The sequence below is a fragment of the Gigantopelta aegis genome, chromosome 6 (assembly GCF_016097555.1).
Source record: "Gigantopelta aegis isolate Gae_Host chromosome 6, Gae_host_genome, whole genome shotgun sequence".
In the NCBI taxonomy this organism is placed as follows: Eukaryota; Metazoa; Mollusca; class Gastropoda; order Neomphalida; family Peltospiridae; genus Gigantopelta; species Gigantopelta aegis.
In genome coordinates, this window is record NC_054704.1 from 66,352,809 (window position 1) to 66,373,816 (window position 21,008).

General features: G+C 39.7%; 1 protein-coding gene across 1 annotated transcript in view; it reads left to right on the forward strand.

The window, feature by feature from the left end:
- Nucleotides 1-10,420: 10,420 nt before the first annotated feature.
- LOC121374102 overlaps nt 10,421-21,008 on the forward strand; it is a 77,424-nt gene continuing 66,836 nt past the window's right edge. The window contains exon 1 of the mRNA XM_041501031.1: nt 10,421-10,730. Within this exon, the coding sequence (XP_041356965.1) occupies nt 10,664-10,730 (67 nt within the window). The 5' untranslated portion in view covers nt 10,421-10,663. The remainder of the gene's footprint in view (nt 10,731-21,008) is intronic.

Consider the following 21,008-nt stretch of genomic DNA (forward strand, 5'->3'; position numbering starts at 1 on the left):
TACGTGAGGTAGGAATTCGTGCCAGACGTCCAGTTCGAGGTGTCATCTTAACACCACAACACCGTCGACTCCGACTGCAGTGGTGCCAGATTCATCGACAATGGCCTCGACTGCGATGGAGACAGGTGTGGTTCAGTGACGAGTCCCGATTTCTGCTCCGACGTCATGATGGAAGATGTCGCGTGTATAGGCGTCGTGGTGAACGTTATGCGGCAAACTGCGTGCAGGAAGTGGACAGATTCGGCGGGGGTAGTGTCATGGTGTGGGCAGCCATCTCACACACTGGCAGAACTGACCTGGTCCACGTGCAGGGCAACCTGAATGCACAGGGCTACATTGACCAGATCCTCCGGCCACACATCGTTCCAGTTATGGCCAACGCCAACGCAGTGTTCCAACATGACAACGCCAGGCCTCACACAGCACGTCTCACAACGGCTTTCCTACAGAACAACAACATTAATGTCCTTCCTTGGCCATCGATATCACCGGATTTGAACCCAATTGAGCATCTATGGGACGAGTTGGACCGACGCCTCCGACAGCGACAACCACAGCCCCAGACCCTGTCCGAGCTGGCAGCAGCCTTGCAGGCCGAGTGGGCCACCATCCCCCGGGACGTCATCCGTACTCTGGTTGCTTCAATGGGCAGGCGGTGCCAGGCAGTTGTCAACACACGCGGAGGCCACACCCGGTATTGACTCCAGATGACCTTGACCTTGGTGGTGTGTCCTATCACTTACTCACAATGGACTAGAGTGAATTGTGAACAATCCTGCAACATTTGGTAATTATCGGACTCACCATTCAATAATTAAATCAATTCTCCAAATGTTACGACAATGTGGTTTTGCGTTTCTTCTTTTGAAGAGTATATAATTTAGAATCATGTAATAGTATTCTTACCACCGCTGTTTCCGTAATTCGTGGGTGCAATCGTGCTAAGACGTCCTTTCGATTTGCACTGCATAAAGATGCCGCCTTGGCCGCGATTACTGTTTTGTCGATTAGATCCAACACCACATTATTTACAATCTGAAGAAACGACACATACTGGGCATTGTCATCCAGTACAGAGAGTGGAACACATGCATTTGGTTGTATGGGTAAAACACAGGTCCATTTTGCCACTTGGAGACATATTGGTCTATGTACTAAAATAGTTAGGAGTCCAGACTCGATCTCTAATGACGTCATACGCATACAATTTGCATGGCGTTGTCATGACATTAGTGTCTCAAGACTCTAAAAGAGTTATACGCACCAGGCCTAGTATGATATCTGTTTCCAGTGATACGAATGCATGCAATCACGACTAGTCAAGACCTCCCTTGGCTTGAACATTGTGTTCAGATACGGCCTTGACTGCTATATCTGTTTTGTCGTTCAGACTGCAGTAGTTAAATCTCTTTTGAGGTGCGACCGTCATCACACCCACGACTGAACATACTAGTAGATCTAACTAACCCTGCTTTGCCCTGAACGCGCGGGGTTCCATCTACGTCAGACCAGTGTCACTTTCTCGACTAATCTTAAGCCACATTATCTACCAGTTGTTGGTGTCCATCTGCAGGTCAGGGAAGAAAATATTTGTAGCTTAGTACGCCTAATTGATCTGCACAGTCTTACCGCCCGTGGCGGGTACACGGGATGGTGTCTGTGTATCGTGTTTACGAGAAGATAAGCCGGAACAATACAAGCAGACGCCGATGTGGTTTAAGACACTCCTACTCAACATTTCTATAAACACTAAAAACTGGAAAGTATTCAACATACAACTGGAACACAAAATACTGAGGAGCAGCAGACGATGATCGTCGAGCGTGCGTTCAAGTCCTAAACGCGGACCTGTCATGCCTTGTAACCTGTCTCTGGCGAAATTAGAGGTTGTCCCCACGACATGCGTGCTTGAAAGTTTTCTGACGGAAGCATGCTAATAATTAATTACCTACACCCACAAATAACGACTCTGTGGGTAGGTGTAAGGCCACTACATCGACTTCTCTCTCAATAACCACTAACCGTATCTTCTGGACAGACAGTCCAGATAGCTAAGGTGTTTGTCCAGGACAGCGTACTTGAACCTTAACTGGATATAAGAACAAAAATAACTGCGTTTTATCATGGAAACAGTAATCACATTGTCAAAATCCATTTTTGACTGCCGTGTGAAGACATATATACGACTGTTAAAACGTTACTGCTTTTCTCGTTCATTTTTTTTATTATAAATTATTCAATATTCACTGCAATTTAGGTGTGTTTCACAAGGCTAAGGGATAAATACCTTTCAAAATGTTTTAGAGAAGGGATGATACAAAATAGAGACAGTTTTATTAAATATTCAAATGTATAGCCTCAAGTCGTTAGCAAATTGGCATCCCGTAAATTGATTTCAGCGCTTTGGTATTTGTAACGTGGGCGAAAGAAAGGTGTTCACTTGTATGAATTCATTATCTTAATCTTTACGCCGGGGGTAAAATATCCATCAGACTGACTAGAACAAAACGTGTCACATACTAAACCGCATTTAATATACTGGTCAACTCGACTTGCTGACCTCGGGTGACTGGTCCTACTTACCTAACTCACTTGGGCTGCCGTAGTCTGGTCTGAATGAGAGCGTCTTATTTACGACATTCACACATTGATGTATTGCATTCATCACCTAGGTCTGAAGCGAAGTGATCGTCCGATGTTATGAAATAAACCGTCCTGGTGAAAGACTTCTAGTCTAAACAGATCCCATCTAGGAAAAGGATTACATAATATATATGCAAATTGGAACTCATGACCCCAGCCATAAACAGAAAGAAAGAAAGAAGTGTTTTATTTAACGACGCACTCAACACATTTTATTTACGGTTATATGGCGTCAGACATATGGTTAAGGACCACACAGATTTTTAGAGGAAACCCGCTGTCGCCACTACATGGGCTACTCTTCCGATTGGCAGCAAGGGATCTTTTATTTGCGCTTCCCACAGGCAGGATAGCACAAACCATGGCCTTTGTTGAACCAGTTATGGATCACTGGTCGGTGCAAGTGGTTTACACCTACCCACTGAGCCTTGCGGAGCACTCACTCAGGGTTTGGAGTCGGTATCTGGATTAAAAATCCTATGCCTCGACTGGGATCCGAACCCAGTACCTACCAGCCTGTAGACCGATGGCCTGCCACGACGCCGGTGCCATAGACAGAAGTGTGGTAGGATTGAGAAGGCATCTTATTTTGTTTCACGACACCACGAGAGCACATTAATTAATCATCGGTTACTAGATCTCAAACATTTGGTAATTATGACACGTAGTTTTCAGAGGAAACCCGCTACATTTTTTACATTAGCAGCAAGGGGTCTTTTACATGCACTTGCCCACAGACATGACAGTACATACCGCATACGTATTTTGATATACCCATCGTAGGCAATGAATGAGACGAAAAAAAGTCAATGACTGAAACAGAAACGGTGTTTGATTAATTTAAAAGATGGTAGGTATTGGGTTCGCTTCCCGGTACTGGCTTCCACCTAGAATGCTTTTTCAACGGCTCGGCGACTCAGTGAAATCTCTCACCAAGGGCCGTTTTCCATGTGTAGTTTTTGGTGTTGAGTAGGCGTAGTGCGGGCGCGGAACACAAAAAGCGGACACATCAAGAAATCGAGTCACTTGTTATCAGTATGACTGTTTTCATTTATACGCGGCGCACGTTTTCTTAACCGCCCCTGTACGAGAAATAGCTCAATGGGCCCACCAACGGAGATTGATCCTAAACCGACCGCGCATCAGGCAAGCGCTTTACCACTGGGCTACATCATACCCATTTATACAAGTATACATTAACCATCTATCCTGGACTGACAGCCCAGAAAGATATAGTGCATACACAGAAAAGCGTATCAACTTTATTTAAGCATGAAAAATATTCTAAAGCTTCGAGAATGTAATTTACCATTGTTTGGAATCTTGCTACTTTTACAATATATATGAAGCATCGCTAAAAAAGAAAAAAAAGGTGCAATGATCAGTATAAGAAAACAGTTCCACAGAAAATGTTGAAGAGCCACATCTGTCCGTCCATCAACTCAAAACTAAATGAATTTTCTGTTCAGGGGAAGGGGCGTAGACCCGTGGTAAAGCGCTCGCTCGATGCGCTGTCGGTCTGGGATCGATCCCCATCGGTGGGCCCATTGGGGTATTTCTCGCTCCAGCCAGTGCACCACGACTGGTATATCAAAGACCGTGGTATGTACTACCCTGCCTGTGGGATGGTGCATATAAAAGAACCCTTGCTGCTAATCGAAAAGAGTAGCCCATGAAGTGGTGACAGAGGGTTTCCTCTCTCAATATATGTGTGGTCCTTAACCATATGTCTGACGCTATATAACCGTAAATAACATGTGTTGAGTGCGTCGTTAAATAAAACATTTTTTTCTTTCTTTTTGTTCAGAAAAGGTTATTCACCTCCCGAATGACTCATAGTTCTATGTTCGACATAGCCAGGATTTTATATTTGGAGACTCCTACATTGCAGGGGTGGGGTGGGTGGGGGTGGGGGGCAACATGTACACTATCTTTTACATGCGTTATTGGGCGACAGGCAAATATATAAACGTTGGATGGGAAAAAGGTATGATTGGGCGGGGGCAGAACATATCCTTCTCTCTTGATATGTCAATGCTTGGATCATCGTGGGTCTATGTAATCAGAAGAGTTTATGGCCATAAGTTAATATGGCTGGAGTGCAGCTTAGACCCTTAGGTGCGATGTGTCGTAGGGTCATTTGCCCTAAGTGGACCCGTTACATCCCCCTTCCAATATCACCCACCAATACCTCACGACTGGTATATCAGAGACCGTGATATTTGTTTTTCTGACATTGAGGAAAACGCATATAAAAGATCAGTTATTTCATGTCGGTAAAAATATGTATCGGCAGCGGATACTCGATCTAGACCAGGTGAAACAACTAACCGTATGCTAGATGTCACCAAATATCCATAGTTTAAAATGTGATGACGTTTCATCAAAGAAATATTTCTTTCCTTTTCATAAGGTAACGCGAGCAACAAAGAAATAAATCCAACGTGCATTTTTATTGATCAAAAAGGTGTTACCACAGGTGGAAAATGTAAGCGGTCGTATATCTATATGCATTCAGTACTACACCATTACATTCCACACTCGTCTTTTTCAGTTAATTCGGTATCACGTTTCGTGTTCCTCTTGTTACCAAATGTCATAGCAAGCGGGATAGCAAAGCAGTCGTACATCGTCTCAAATAACGGGCACATTAATGAAGTGCTTTTTCTTTACAGCTAGAAACAAAAAGGAGTCCTTCCAAACTTAAAGGACACTTCGTATTTCATTTTTGAGGGGTGGAGGTGGACAACTGCATCTTCTGCCACCCGCTCGCTTGATGCGCGATCGGTTTAGGATCGATCCCCGTCGGTAACTCCACTGGACTATTTCTCGTTCCTGCCAGTGCTCCACAACTGGTGTAACAAAGGCCGTTGTATGTACTATCATGCCTGTGGGATGGTGCATATAAAAGATCCCTTGCTGCTAATCAAACAAGAGTAGCCCATGAAGTGGCGACAGCGGGTTTCCTCTCTCGATATCTGTATGGTCCTTAACCATATATCTGACGCCATATAACCTTAAAATAAAATGTGTTGAATGCGTCGTTAAATTAGATATTTCCTTCCTTCTCCCACTAGTTACGAACCTGGGCCCAGATTTTCGAAGCTATCTTAGCACTACAATATCGTAAAACCGTAGTAGGGTATGGCAAGCGACGTTGTGACGTCATAGCTTACGACGGGTTTACGATATCTTAGCGCTAAGATGGCTTCGAAAATCTGTAGCATGACCAGTTGGTAGGGCCCTCGCCTAAGGTTCTTGAGTGCACCACGTCTGGTATATCAAATGCCGTGGTATATGCTGCCTTGTCTGTGAAAAAGTGCACATAAAAGAGCCCTTGTTGATAGTGAAACAAAAATGTAGCGCTTCCTTTGAAAACTATGTCAGAATGATCAGCCGTTTGACCAATAACAGATGAGTAATTGAGGTTAAAAAATGGGGGGGGGGGGGGGATTCGAGAGCGCGCCGATTTTTCTTTAGGAAGGACATGTTTTATTTAACCACTCACTCTACACATTTATTTTACTGTTATATGGCGTTGGACATATGATTAAGGACCATACATAATTTATATTGAGAGAGGAAACCCGCTATCGCCACTTCATGGGCTACTCTTTTCGATTAGCAGCAAGGTATCTTTTTATATGCACCTTCCCACAGACAGGATAGTATATACCACGGCATCGAGCATTGACTGGAACGAGAAATAGCCCAATGGGCCCACCGATGGGAATAGATCCACCACTGAGCTACGTCCCGCCCACATTTCTTTAGGTAGCATAGATCGGCTTTTTCATTAGTCCCCGTCGGTTTCTACCAGTCCAACCGGAAGGAACTATAGGTTTCATATCCGACCATTTATCCGTCCGTACGTCTGTCTGTCTGTCTGTCCGTCCGTCCGTCCGTCATATAGTTTTCCAGATCTTTTTTCAGAATGCCTTGACATATTGAGCTAAATGTTTGTGTGTAGTTATATCATGTAATACAAAATAAGTTTGACTTTCATGGCGATTTACTCATTTTTGACAATTATAGCCCGGGTTGAGATATGAACTTTGTTTTCCCATGTTGTTGTTGTTTTTTAAACAATACTTTGAGATACTGAGCTGATATGTTGTGTATAGCTTTATCGTGTTCTATTGCAGATCAAGTTTCACTTTCAAGGCCATTTACCCATTTTCCACAGAGTTATTGTCCTTGAACGTAGGAGATACGAAAAAAATTATAATTTGACAAATAATATTGTCTAGAAAGGGTCGGGTTCACAGAAAAGCATTTAAAAAAAAAAAAAAATACGCATAATCAATGAGCTATAACGGGTTTTATTAAACAAAACCAACTTGTAAATATCTGCTAATTTTGTTCCTGACATGTAGATTAAGAACTAGTTTACAGGTTTAATTAGTTTTCCGAAGAATGCCAGCTAATTACAAAAAGCAGCCAGCTGCGTGAAAGTGTTAATGTCAATCACGGCATGACGTGCGTTGAACAAAGTTTGCTGCATGTTTCAAGATGGCTAACATGATGTAATGGTCAGCACTAAAACTCGGACCCTGTAGTGCTAGTGAGACGCACGTGGTTTGATTTAATAGGCTACGTCAGTGACGTAACTTCACGTACTGTCGACATGGAATTTAACGAAGCTAGATATATCAGCACAGTTCTGAATACTTGCCATCATTACACAAACACCTAGATAAGCTCCGGGAGTAATTAAATGCATTATTTATGCAAAGGTTTTGGTGTCTATTTAACAATGGGGCGGGACGTAGCCCAGTGGTAAAGCGTCTGATGCGCAGTCAGTCTAGGATTGATCCCCGTCAATGGGCCAATTGAGCTATTTCTCGTTCAAGCCAGTGTACCACGACTGGTATATCAAAAGCCGGGGTATGTGCTATCCTGTCTGTGGGACGGTAATGCACAGTATATGGGAAACTGCATATAAAAGATCCTTTGCTACTTTTCGGTATTGTGCGCCAGGGGGTTTCCCCTCTCTCTCAACCAAGTACTAGATACCAAACGGCCGTGTCGTTAAAAACGCAAATTCCTATAGTTGAGTGGTCAGAACGCCCCTAAAGTACCATTGGTCAAAGGATCGATTCCTGTCGGGGTCCTTATTGGGTTTTCCCTATTCCAACCACTGCTCCACAACTGGTATATTAAATTTAAGTCTTCGGATTTAAGGCTGGTGGGTTCTGAGTTCGTGTATTTACTGTCTCTAACCATTGAGAAACGACCGAATGAATGAATAAATGAATGAATGAATGAATGAACGAATTAATAAAATGAATGAATGAATAAATGAAATGAATGAATGAATAAATGAAATGAATGAAATGAATGAAATGAATGAACAAAATGAATGAATGCATGAATGCATGAATGAATGAATGAATGAATAAATAAATAAAATGAATGAACAAAACGAATGAATGCATAAATGCATGAATGAATGAATGAATGAATGAATGAATGAATGAATGAATGAGTACAATGAGATGGAACCTTCACCGACATGTTTTATCTGTCCCGAAACTGACCTATACCCAGTCGGCTTGTCTTTGTAGAGCCGGCGAGCTATGATTAATGGACGGCATCGGTCAGAGAGATGAAAATGAGATAATTTATGTCTGTTTGTTTTATTATTTCCGCCGAGGCTCAAAGCAATGCATTGTGTAAGAACAAACTGTAACTGTCACAAACAGAATAATCCGGTCCCAATATTAAAACAAACTGGTTCTCGGGGACATTCCATCTCAGGATGATCGCACACATTCCGCATTAACTAACGACAGGACCGCAGATTTTTTTTTTTTTTTTTTAATAATAACAAAAAATAATAAATAAGTAAGTTACTTAAATAATAAAGTAAGTAGTAAAATAAGCAAGTAAATAAGTCAAAGTTTGAATAAATAAATAAATATTCAGTACATAAAAAAGAAAGACATGTTTTATTATTTAACGACGCACTCAACACATTTTATTTAAGGTTATATGGCGTCAGACATATGGTTAAGAACCACATAGATACTGAGAGAGAAAACCCGCTGTCGCCACTTCATAGGCTACTCATTCCGATTAGCAGCAAGGGATTTTTTATATGCACCATCCCACAGACAAGGTAGTACATACCACGGCCTTTGGTATACCAGTCGTGGTGCACGGCTGGAACGAGAAATAGCCCAATGGGTCCACCGACGGGGATCGATCCCACATCGACCGCACATCGAGTAAGTAAGTACGTAAGTAAGTACGTAAGTAAGTAAGTACGTAAGTAAGTAAGTAAGTAAGTAAAAGTAAATAAGTACGTAAGTAAGTAGTAAGCAAGTAAGTAAGTAAGTAAGTAAATACGTAAGTTGCATTTATTTATCTATTACCCTGTTACAAGAAGAGTAGCGCAGATTAAGTTGCATAGTAGTCCTTTAGTATTCAAAATTAAGTAAGCAGGGCAGAAGGGTCGGGCTGCACATCACAAGGACACTCGATTTATATAACAGAATTTGAAAAAAAAAGCTGTTATGGTAAACATTTTAATAAAACAGTTAAACGTTAGAACATTTTGATTTGTGTCACTCAACTTAATTGTAAGTATGAATGGACGCGTACATTTGCGTTTTGAAAGCATCATTAATAATTTTTACCTGGTGCACGTTAGAACACATTATTAAAATATTTATGCTAATACAAGGATGGATTGAATACCAAAACATAAAAAAAATTAAGTAAATAATAAAATAAAATGAAATAAAATAAAATATATAAAAAAAATAAAAAATAAAAATAATAAAATAAATGAAATGAAATAATAAACCAACAATTAATCAGTAAATTTTACTCTTTTTTTAGTTTACTGATAAACTGAATAAATTCTCTTGATAAATTAAATATATGTTACTGAAGAATTGAATAAATTATATTAATATTATAAATCAATCTTACTCAAATTTGAATACGTATTATTAATAAGTCCCGGACCCTCCGAATCATGAATCAATTGAACAGTTTTTAGTAAGTTCAATAAACTTTACTGATAACTTGATAAAATGTTAGTGATAAATTCTGCTAAATTTTATAGACCTCCTACAATCTTCATTTTACTTCACACGAATAAAGTAATTAAAAATATATTTTCCACAAAAAGGAAACCCACTCCAAAATATATAACACACAACGTAGCCGTCCTCAGCATTCAAAATTGAATTAAGTAGGACGGAAGGGTCATGTGACATGTCACAGGGTCACTCGACTTATATAACAGAATTTGAAAAAAAGAAACTGCGAACGTTAGTATCGTGTAAACATTTTAATAAAACATTTAACGTTAAAACATTTCTAGTTTTATTAATTATAAGAACGAATGCACGCTTACATATGCCTTTTGGAAGCATCATTAATCATTTTTAACTGGTTATTAAGGATTTATTCAAACACGTATGTTAATACAAAGATGGACAGAATACCAAAACATCCATCTGTATGAATCTTCCGCCATCTGTATTACTAATAAGGCTAAAAAAAAAAAAAAAAACCTCTATATAATAAGTAAATATTAATTACATTATCGGCGCCTTTAGATACGCTCGTTTAAAAGCAAATTTTGTTATTTACTAAAAACATTTAAGTTTTATTTTCAGGTTAATATATACAAAACCCACTCCTAGCGAGTTTTAGCGGCGACTGACTCAGCCCTCTCTGCTCTGCTGGTAGTCTGTCATTGTTCGGAGGTCCGCTATTGGCTACCTGTGCTCAGGTAAACAGCCATTGACGATCGGGCTTCGTTTTGACTAGAGAGTCGGCAGGGCTTTCGGACTATTTCGAGCGTCGAATGAGAGTCGATACGGCGTTACAGTGGAACAGCGCAATTCAATATGAAGATAAAGCGTTCTACGCCACGGCGATGGATTGGGAATATGTTTCGGCAAATTGGAGGGAAATTATAAACAAAGAAAGCCGAGTTTGTTCTGTGTATTGTTACAAGCTGGATATGTTAAGTGTGTGAAAAAACAACAACAACAACAACATGAATTCACAGGCTAGTTTGGATTATATTATAGAAAATGAGGAGTTTATTCGCAAGTTTTCGGATAGTAAGTTATTATTTTTCTTTTTTGAATGTATGCTTTAATGCATTAGTATTTTGTAGCACGGCTTTTGATTACAGGACTTAGCTGAAATTACCTATCAACCGTATGGCGATTGGTTTGGTTAGTTTTATTAGAAAATTGTTTATAAGTATTAAATGCTGCAGATGGAATCGTAGGAGAAGATGGGATGAAAGGGAGGGGGTAACCTGTGATGAAGTTCGATGAAGAACATTCCCAGGAATGGACCAAATCAGATATTTGTTCTTGTTAGTGGATATTTACTGTGAAAAAGAAACATTCATGTCGGAAAGGGTCCATTTGTCAATATAACTTGGCTGCTTTTCGCCGTCATTTGAAACAGGTGTGTTTAAGTCCGTCCGGAAACCGGTGACCGTCTCAGACAGGTACTTGCCAAACGTTCTCTTTGATGTACAACATTCAAATACCGCTGCCCGGGCTCTCATAGTCGGCTTTTCTCGCCAGGTAACACAAATACAAGGAATGGGCTGAAAATATACACGATATGTGCACCTTCGCCGTAATTAAAAACAACATTTAGCAGAAAAAAAAAGAAAAGAAAAAACATTTGTTCTCTTCTGGTTTCTTTAAGGAAAGAAGTATTTGAACAGTCATGAGTGACGTACCTGTGTTTGGTGTTTGGATTTCACCATGGTGGTGCAAATTCAAACGTAGAGGGTTTGGTAGTTATAAAGTCAATACTATTATTATTATTATTATGAACACAAATTTTAATAAGTAAGCGTGTACAATATAAAAGATTAAATGCCGTGTCAGATGGTCCTGCGTTATACATTTGACATCTTTGTTTTAACACGTTAAAGTTAAAAGTAAATTGTTACTGACGCGATGACAACTGTATACTCTCTCTCTCTCTCTCTCTCTCTCTCTCTCTCTCTCTCTCTCTCTCTCTCTCTCTCTCTCTCTCTCTCTCTCTCTCTCTCTCTGTATGATTTCATTCAATTGGTCAATATGAATATATAAAGATATACTTTCCTATTTGAACTACAACGTTTCAAAACTCGAATAAATCAACATTTATCCAATTAGTTGTCTGTTGACTAAACATATTGACAAGTGAATTTGAACACAGTGGTCCGTGGACTCTGTACTGGCTGTAGCTGGACTACGCTGGAGGTGGCTGTAACTGGACAGTCGCCAGTCCTAACGGGTTCTGCATATTTTCCCAGGATTCAGTTGCAGGATGCGAGCCGAAACTTCAAACATGTTTTATCTGAAATGGGGCTTTCTGTAATCTTGTCAAACATACCGCATATTCAGTAATCTCAATCATTTTGACAATTATAGGTTTGTTTCTTTCTTTTTCTGTATTCTTCTTATTTTATAAATCATAGTCATTTTATGTTTGCAAACCGAATTAAACTTGTTATCTACATTCGGGTATATCTTCGTATGAAAGCGTGGGTTGGGTTGTACTATGGTGGTGCACTGCAAGTGTTCGTTTTATACGTTTCCGGAGTTACTCGATTACATTTATTTCAGTGGGTAGGGTTATAAAAAGAATGATAGCATACGTTGGGATGGTGACTGTGGGTATCTAAAACGATAGTTTGCGGTTATGACTTTACAGGAACTGCCTTAATGTAAATATTGAAAAACTATTTTGCCTTACGGCCAGTGGTATTTCGAAAAAAAGTTATGAATCTAATTTTAAATATGTATACGATGTAGAAAAGGATAACAATTTAGTGTTTTAGTATTTGCTTTACAATATATTATAATGTGTTAAAATTTCAAGTCTGAAATATGAAAGAATCTCAAGATTCCAGGTATGTCTACCAAAGCGTAACTGACTTTCACTTCTGTTTGTCCAAGACAGCGGGTCGATGGTTAACAGTTAGTGGTTAGTGAGGGAGACGTCGTATAGTGGTCGTACACCTACCAGCCTTATTTGTCCGAAGACTTAACCTAAACACCACCAAGGTCGGTTTTTACTGGGCTGTTTGAACCTTGTACTGGGCTGTTTGAACCTTCTACTGGGTTGTTTGAAACTTGTACTGGGCTGTTTGAACTTTGTACTGGGCTGTTTGAAACTTCTACTGGGTTGTTTGAACCTTCTACTGGGCTGTTTGAACCTTCTACTGGGCTGTTTGAAACTTGTACTGGGTTGTTTGAAACTTGTACTGGGCTGTTTGAACCTTCTACTGGGCTGTTTGAACCTTCTACTGGGCTGTTTGAACCTTCTACTGGGCTGTTTGAACTTTGTACTGGGCTGTTTGAACTTTGTACTGGGCTGTTTGAACCTTCTACTGGGCTGTTTGAACCTTCTACTGGGTTGTTTGAACTTTGTACTGGGCTGTTTGAACTTTGTACTGGGCTGGTTGAAACTTGTATTGGGCTGTTTGAACCTTCTAATGGGCTGTTTGAACCTTCTACTGGGTTGTTTGAACCTTCTACTGGGCTGTTTGAACCTTCTACTGGGCTGTTTGAAACTTGTACTGGGCTGTTTGAACCTTCTGCTGGGCTGTTTGAAACTTCTACTGGGCTGTTTGAACCTTCTGCTGGGCTGTTTGAACCTTCTGTTGGGCTGTTTGAACCTTGTACTGGGCTGTTTGAACCTTCTACTGGGTTGTTTGAACCTTCTACTGGGCTGTTTGAACCTTCTACTGGGCTGTTTGAACCTTGTACTGGGCTGTTTGAACCTTCTACTGGGCTGTTTGAAACTTGTACTGGGCTGTTTGAACCTTCTACTGGGCTGTTTGAACCTTCTGCTGGGCTGTTTGAACCGTGTACTGGGCTGTTTAAAACTTGTTCTAGGCTGTTTGAAACTTCTACTGGGTTGTTTGAAACTTGTATTGGTCTATTTGAAACTTCTACCGGGCTGTTTGAAATCTTCTACTGGGCTGTTTGAACTTTAATTGCTTCATGGTTTACACAGCCGCTCACTGCGGGCTCGAGAAAGACAGGTAAAAAGCTAACGCAGATAAACGCAGGTATAAATTAAGGGGAGTAGACGCAGTTACAAATTAAAAGAGATAGATACAGGTGCGAATTAAAGGAGATAGACATAGGTAATAGCTAAGGAAGATACCCACAGGTAAATATTAGGACAAATGGACGAGGATTTAACTCATTAAAGCTGTTTGTCGTCGAGTCGTCCTAACCGGATCTCTGCAGAAACATCCTGGTGTCGATCCCCGCGCTATAGAAAGCGGTCCATCCGAGAAGCTAGATGGTCAGGGTCGTTACAAAACGGATCACATGGGGCGGGGAAGAACCGTAATTGCTAAATAATACATGGTGGGGTCGCTTCCAATGTTTCACTATGCATACTTGCTTTGGATCAGAGTAGATTCTAGTTAAACCAAAGTTTCTCATGTTCACTTAAGAAGAAAAAACAACAACAAAAATGCCACACACACACACACACACACACACACACAACCACCCACACACACACAACAAAACAAAGAGGGTACATGCATTTTAAAAAATCTTTTAAGTTTAAAATTTTCTACAAAATATCACAAAGAACAAAGGAAGGCACTTAAATTTGAACAATTAAGCCAACTAGTATTTTTGTTTTCAGTTAAAATAGTAAAAGAAAAATACGTTGTATCTTTAAATAAGTTTCTATAAACTGAATTTGTTTTCTTTAATTTAAAAAATGTGTTTACGCAGTACAGAAGTAAACACTAATTAATAATATGAATATATGACCATAATAAACCGGATTATCTAATCATAAACCAACCCCGCCTTTTGTACATTAATAAACCTATACTTATAAATTTTATAAAGTTTATAAATGAGAAATTTCACCATTTTTAAGCTTTCGCATCTCCAGCTATTAGACAAATGAAACAATACCCTTCTCGCGTTTAGTATAAATGTGCAAGATGAATAAGGAAATGAAATAAGCGAACAATGCATGTATCGTTTTCGTCAAACGTAATCGTAACCGGGTGGAGTCCTGAACGTCATGATTTACATGACAATCTACCTGTGTAGTGTCATCCGAAAAACATTCAACATGTCATTTCATTTCAACTTATTTTCGTGCTTATATCCAATTCAGATCCAAGGACAGCGCGCACACCTCAGCTATCTGGGCTGTCTGTCCAGGACAGTGGATTAGTTGTTAGTCGGTTAGTGGTTCTTGAAAGAGAAGATGGTGTAGTGGCCTTACACCTACCCATTGAGCACTTAAGAATTCGCTCTTGGTTGGAACTGATACCGGGTTGCGAACCCTGTACCTACCAGCCTCTAGTCCGATGGCTTACACCACTGCACCACTGAGACTGGTGATCGTCTGCTTTACGCCGTTTGGAACACAGAACTTTCATTGATCATTGAACAAACAGACGATTACTAAAATAAGAGAATTGTGAGTGACGTTAACTGGATTAAATAATGCAATTCCGTATTATCACATCTTAAAGGGACATTCCTGAGTTTTCTACAAGTTTTAAGATGTTATCGACTAACAGAGGCTTTTTCACGACTGTAATTACATATCAAATATATTTTTCTGTATAAAATATTAGTGGCTGTATATTAAATGTGTTTCTAATCGTTCTAATATTTGTAAAAGGTTAAATTTCATTTTATTTCCTAAAAACTATTTTTTCATACGTACGAAATTATTTGAAGACAAAATCCAGTTTGGGCTTCTTACAAATATTAAGACGATCAGAAACACATTGAATATACAGATACTGATATTCTAAACAAGAAAATATATTTAATATTTAAATTTAATCGTAGAAATATTTTATTTGTCGGAAACATCTTACAATGGAGCAAACTCGGGAATGTCTCTTTATGGCAAGATTTAAAGGGATGGGATCCAGGTCAACCAAACCCTCTATTTGGCCAACATTTGTTTTTGAAATATGAATTTCGTACTTTTCTTTCAAATCAAATGCTAGTACCTTACGTATTTTACATTGATTCCACATGAATGGTTCTTTCTCAGGATGACTGATATACTCTGGACCCCCATACAAGATTCTTTCTGTCTTTGATTTTTGGAATTCCATTAATGTTAGATATTAAAATGTACACACCTTTCAAAGTTCCTAGATCCGCCACTAAGGTTAAAATTTAACAATTACGAACGAGCACATTTAAGATTGCGTGACCTGATGCCAAACCAGAACACATTCAACAACCTATCTGTATTGTCTAACTACTAGCAGGGCAGGGGACCACTTGTTTTAAGAGGCTTCAACTGATTATGATAAGATCGTGTATGCCTGTAACACGGGTACGAGTGGAGAGAAGGGCCGAACTGTAGAACTCCCGAGTCTTGACGAAGTTTGACGAAAAACACGCGGGCTCGTTAATGAAACTCGACGTTAAGTAGCTCGGGAGGCTCCGCGAATAATGATGGACGTAACTGTGTCAAATAGGTCAAGCGGCAGACCCCACCTTTGTCTGACCTTGCTGCATAACAGGTGACATCAATCAATTGTTAGAACTAGACAGTTTGCCCATGTCTTTGCCCAAACACAGGGGAGGTACTTTAGATCTAACCATGTTGGGATAACTCGTTTGGTAGATTTCCACGTTACCAAGCAGGGCGATCAGTACTGGACAGCCTTTGAAAAGTTAAACTTTGTTTTGTTTAACAACACTACTAGAGCACATTAATTTATTAATCATCGTAAAAGCCTTTTAATACCGAGTACTATTACAGAATTAACAACAACAAAAAACTGGCTTTTGAAACTAGTATGCCATATGTTATTATATTGTGTCGTGTTTGTTTCTTTTATTTCTTCTTTTCAACATATTGGAGCAATTCCATTTAATTTTTATAGTTTTTTGTTCAAGCACACATCTTAGCTATCTGAACTGCCTGGGTTAGTGAGAGAGAAGTTGGTGTAGTCGCCTTACGCATACTCATTGAGTCGTTAAGCTTTTTCTCATGGTGGGAGTCGGTGCCGGGCTGCGAACCCAGTACACAAAATTACTGTTCAGATGTGATCAATTTTCAGTTGTTTATCATAAACGCTGGTAATAGAAAAACTTTGGTATTCCGAGATACACGACATGAAGAGAAAACACGAAACACACACACACACACACACACACACACACACACACACACACACACACACATACATGTTGAAAGAGGACCAAGTATATACAAAACAAATCTGTGTTATCACAATTAGTATTTCATCTCTATCAAACAAAGTTTATAATGTTTTAAGTAAATCAAATTTGTAGTTATGATGAAAGGTCTTCTAAACTAATACCAAATATGACGTAAATCCCTTCATTCAACCGAACTCGTCAGAAATTATTACAATCGCATTAATAGTGTAGTAATAGACTTACTGGGTGATTTGGAGGTTATGTCATAGTTTTGTTTAAAATACCCTTTGATAAATTATGGCTATAATTTGTTTTTTTTGAGGTTTTGACTAGTTATTCACGTATATGTTAAAATATCCCATGATTAACAAATCAATGTGCTCTAGTGGTGTTGTTAAACAAAACAAACGTTAACTCCGCAATCCAAATCTGAACAGGCAAAAACCGTAACACATTATCAAGGCCGTATTTCTGCACAATACAGTTAAATTGGCATTTGAAAAAAAAAGTGATTGATTCCATGAATATCTATCTAGTGCCTCGTCTATAGGAGGACAGCCACTTCCGAGGAGACCCTTTTACTTACGATTTTATCCCTCTTTTGACAAGGTCGTGACTGTATGCTCTCACGAATTACTTTCGCGTGTTTTATAAGAGGACTGCCACTTTCCAGGACTAAATGTAATTTGTCTTTAAGAGGACTGCCACTCCGCGGACTGTTTAGACAAGACAATGCTTGTTTGTCTGGATCAGTAATTATTTACCTGTATTATTTATCTATTGTTCAACTGTCTTGTTTTCTCCTGCATGTACATGATCTGACTGACAGTTCTCAGGTTGTGCTTCGGGACATATATTTCATTTCATACGTTTTGGTTCATCTTTAGGACATTCAGCCCGGGGAACCGAAAATGCGCAGTGCTAAAAGGTATCAATGAAAAGTTGCATAGGACAGTATCTTATATAGAGATAAAATAAAACACTGGATACGGCAATGTTTTTTTTCTTTTCTTTTGAATTATTAAATAAATTTATTCTGATCCAATACAAAGCTTACACAATTTGTTTGTTAGGAGTATACGTAGAACTGCAATTGGAAGGAAGGAAGGAAGGAAATGGTTTATTTGACGACGCACTCAACACATTTTATTTACGGTTATATGGCATCGGACATATGGTTAAGGATCACACATATATCGAGGGAGGAAACCCGCTGTCGCTACTTAATGGGCTACTCTTTTCGATTCGCAGCAAGGGATCTTTTATATGCACCATCCCATACACAGGATAGCACATACCACGGCTTTTGACGTACCAGTCGTGGTGCACTGGCTGAAAACTGCAATTGGCGACTGGATATGAAAAAAATACCCGGTTGTAAATCAATAGAAAAAACATTTATTTTATGCTTTTCTTCAATTTCCCTGTTTCAGTAGAAAGCTTGCATAATTTCTTTTAAAAGTATACGTAGAACGATTAAATAAGAAAAAAGACTGTTGTAAATCAATTTTAAAAAACACTAACAATTATTTTATTCTTTTCTTCTATTTCCCCGTTTCATGTAACTTAAAGTTAATGGGAACGTAAAAGTGAAATGGTATATCTGTGTGTTGGAAACCGTTTACCCCGGGTATTATTCTCAATGGAAGTCAATTATACCTGGTTGGCCCGCTTGGGTGGCTAATGTTTGATGTGTTCAGATGTAACTGTCTCTGACTCACTGAACAACTCATCCCCCGGGCTCTACCACGCTGTTGCCTGAAACCCGTAAAGAAAACCGCCCAACTTGTTGATTTACATTTTAATCGACTGTGTCGAATCGAATGAAAGGACTATGCAATTTAATCCTCTTTGCGCTTTGCGATCCCTCGGATAGAACACTGTAAAGATGGACTTGCCTTGGCACAAACCACCACCTAGAAGGTTAAATTGGCGCCGCGAACAATGGCGAACCATACGCCGAGCGATAGGCGATTAATCCAGGTGGCATCACTCAAGTCCCGGGTAACAAAAGGTGGCAAAATCGTTGCATGAGTACTCGGATAGTCTGGTTGACTGTTAACACGTAGTCTAGTGGTCAAGTGCTAGGATGGTGCATATAAAAGATAGCGGGTTTCCTCGCTATGACTATATATGTCGGAATTACCAAATGTTTGACATCCAATAGCCGATGATTAATAAATGAATGTGCTCTAGTGGTGTCGTTAAACAAAACAAACTTTGAAACTTTTATGAGCACAGTCCGATTGTCAGCAGGGGCAGTATAAACGTCTGCTATGAGGGGTGCTGTGTCCCTGTCTTGGGTAGAGCTTGTTTTATTTAATGACACCACTAGAGCACTTTGATTTAATAATCATCGGCTATTGAATGTCAAACATTTGGTAATTTTGACATATAGTCTTAGAGAGGAAACCCGCTACATTTTCCCATTAGTATCAAGGGATCTTTTATATGCACCATCCTACAGACATGATAGCACATACCACGGCCTTTGATATACCAGTCGTAGTGCACTGGCTAGAGCGTGGGTAGAGGCACTCTGTAAGTTTACTGTTAGCGAGAGCATAGCGAAAGCTGGTTCAGTTTTTGATGAAATTTTTTTATTTGGCACACCAAGACGCTGGCTCCTATGACCTATCGCACATCAAGGCATCACACGCCCTGGACTCGGTCACTGGCTAGAGCGTGGAATAGCCCTGTCTTGGGTAGAGGCATTCTATAAGTTTACTGTTAGCAAGAGCATAGCGAAAGCTGGTTCAGTTTTTGACGAAAAATGTTTATTTGGCACACCACGACGCTGGCTCCTATGACATATCGCACATCAGGCATCAGTCAGAGGATGGGCCCAGGGTGGATGTGTCTGAACCTTAACTGAACAGGGCCACGCTAATATTGTTTGGAACTGGAATCGGACGTCACATAAAATCAGGAGGTGAACTGGTGGTTATAAACGTGGCAGATGATAACACTCACTTCACGATCGCCAAATAAATACAACACGAGTTGTACACGTCCTCCACTAAGTCAATAAATCACTATGATTATAATAATGATGATGATGGTAGTGGTCATGGTCGTGGTATAACTAAAGCTTGCATTCTATTAACTTTCAGAGTTGTCTTTCTGTTATGTAGATTTTTTTACTATTATCAAAATGACAAAGCCATAAGCATATCCATCAATCTGTTCAAGGCAGACTCCTATGGATATTTACACGAAGCAGCGACATGACCACAAACCTTGTGCAAATATGAACTGTGCTCCACTTCGCTAGACATGAGATACGACTACAAAATAGCAACGCGAACTACAGTAAGATTGTCCAACTACACGTAATATATAGACAATAGTATAAGCTGTTGTAACGCCATACACATATACTGGACTATTACAGCCCCCCCCCCCCCCCCCCCCCCCCGTTCTCATTTCTGTACAAACAAGACCTGGGTATTCGTGATGACAAAAAGCACAGACTTATGTTGGCATGTCATGGCTGTTGTACAATGTCAGCGTGTCGAGTTTTGCTTGTTTCAAAAGTTTGCCACTGGCAAATGCGATCTCCTTTATGTGTGTGAACAGCCAAGTGACAATACGGAAAAGGGAGTTTTGGATCAATAGAGTTATTGGAAAGAATCAACTGCGCTCTCTACACTGGATGTACACAGCATGTTGGTGTTACGAGTCGTGCTTGTTGCTCAAGACCGATTGCACAGTCGAGTAATTGCTTGGGTTTTTTCACCTTCGTGTTTTCCTATTGAACACAACGAACACACTAACGACCGCACAAATATTCGAGACAGCCATGGTCTCTCTTGGGAAACAAATATTGCCCATCATTCTAAGAATAACACGTTTTGTACTTGTTTCAAGATACGAATTTCAAGTCAATGGAAATGTAGGTTTGATGAACAGTTAGGTATTCGATTTCCAGTTGTTTAAAGTTTAACTTTAAAGTTCACTGAGATTATTTTCTTGTATTTATTTGACACGCTAAAGTCAGCTTGTGTAGTCGTGTTCAGAACCTTATCGCGATTGTACTTTGTACAGAATAACTAGAGGTGCAGTTACACAAACACCCCCCCACCCCCACCACACACACACACACACAGACACGAAAACAAAACCGCAACAACAAAACAAACAAAAACAAACAAACAAACAATCAGAGTATAGTAATTATAGGGTATTTTCTGAGTA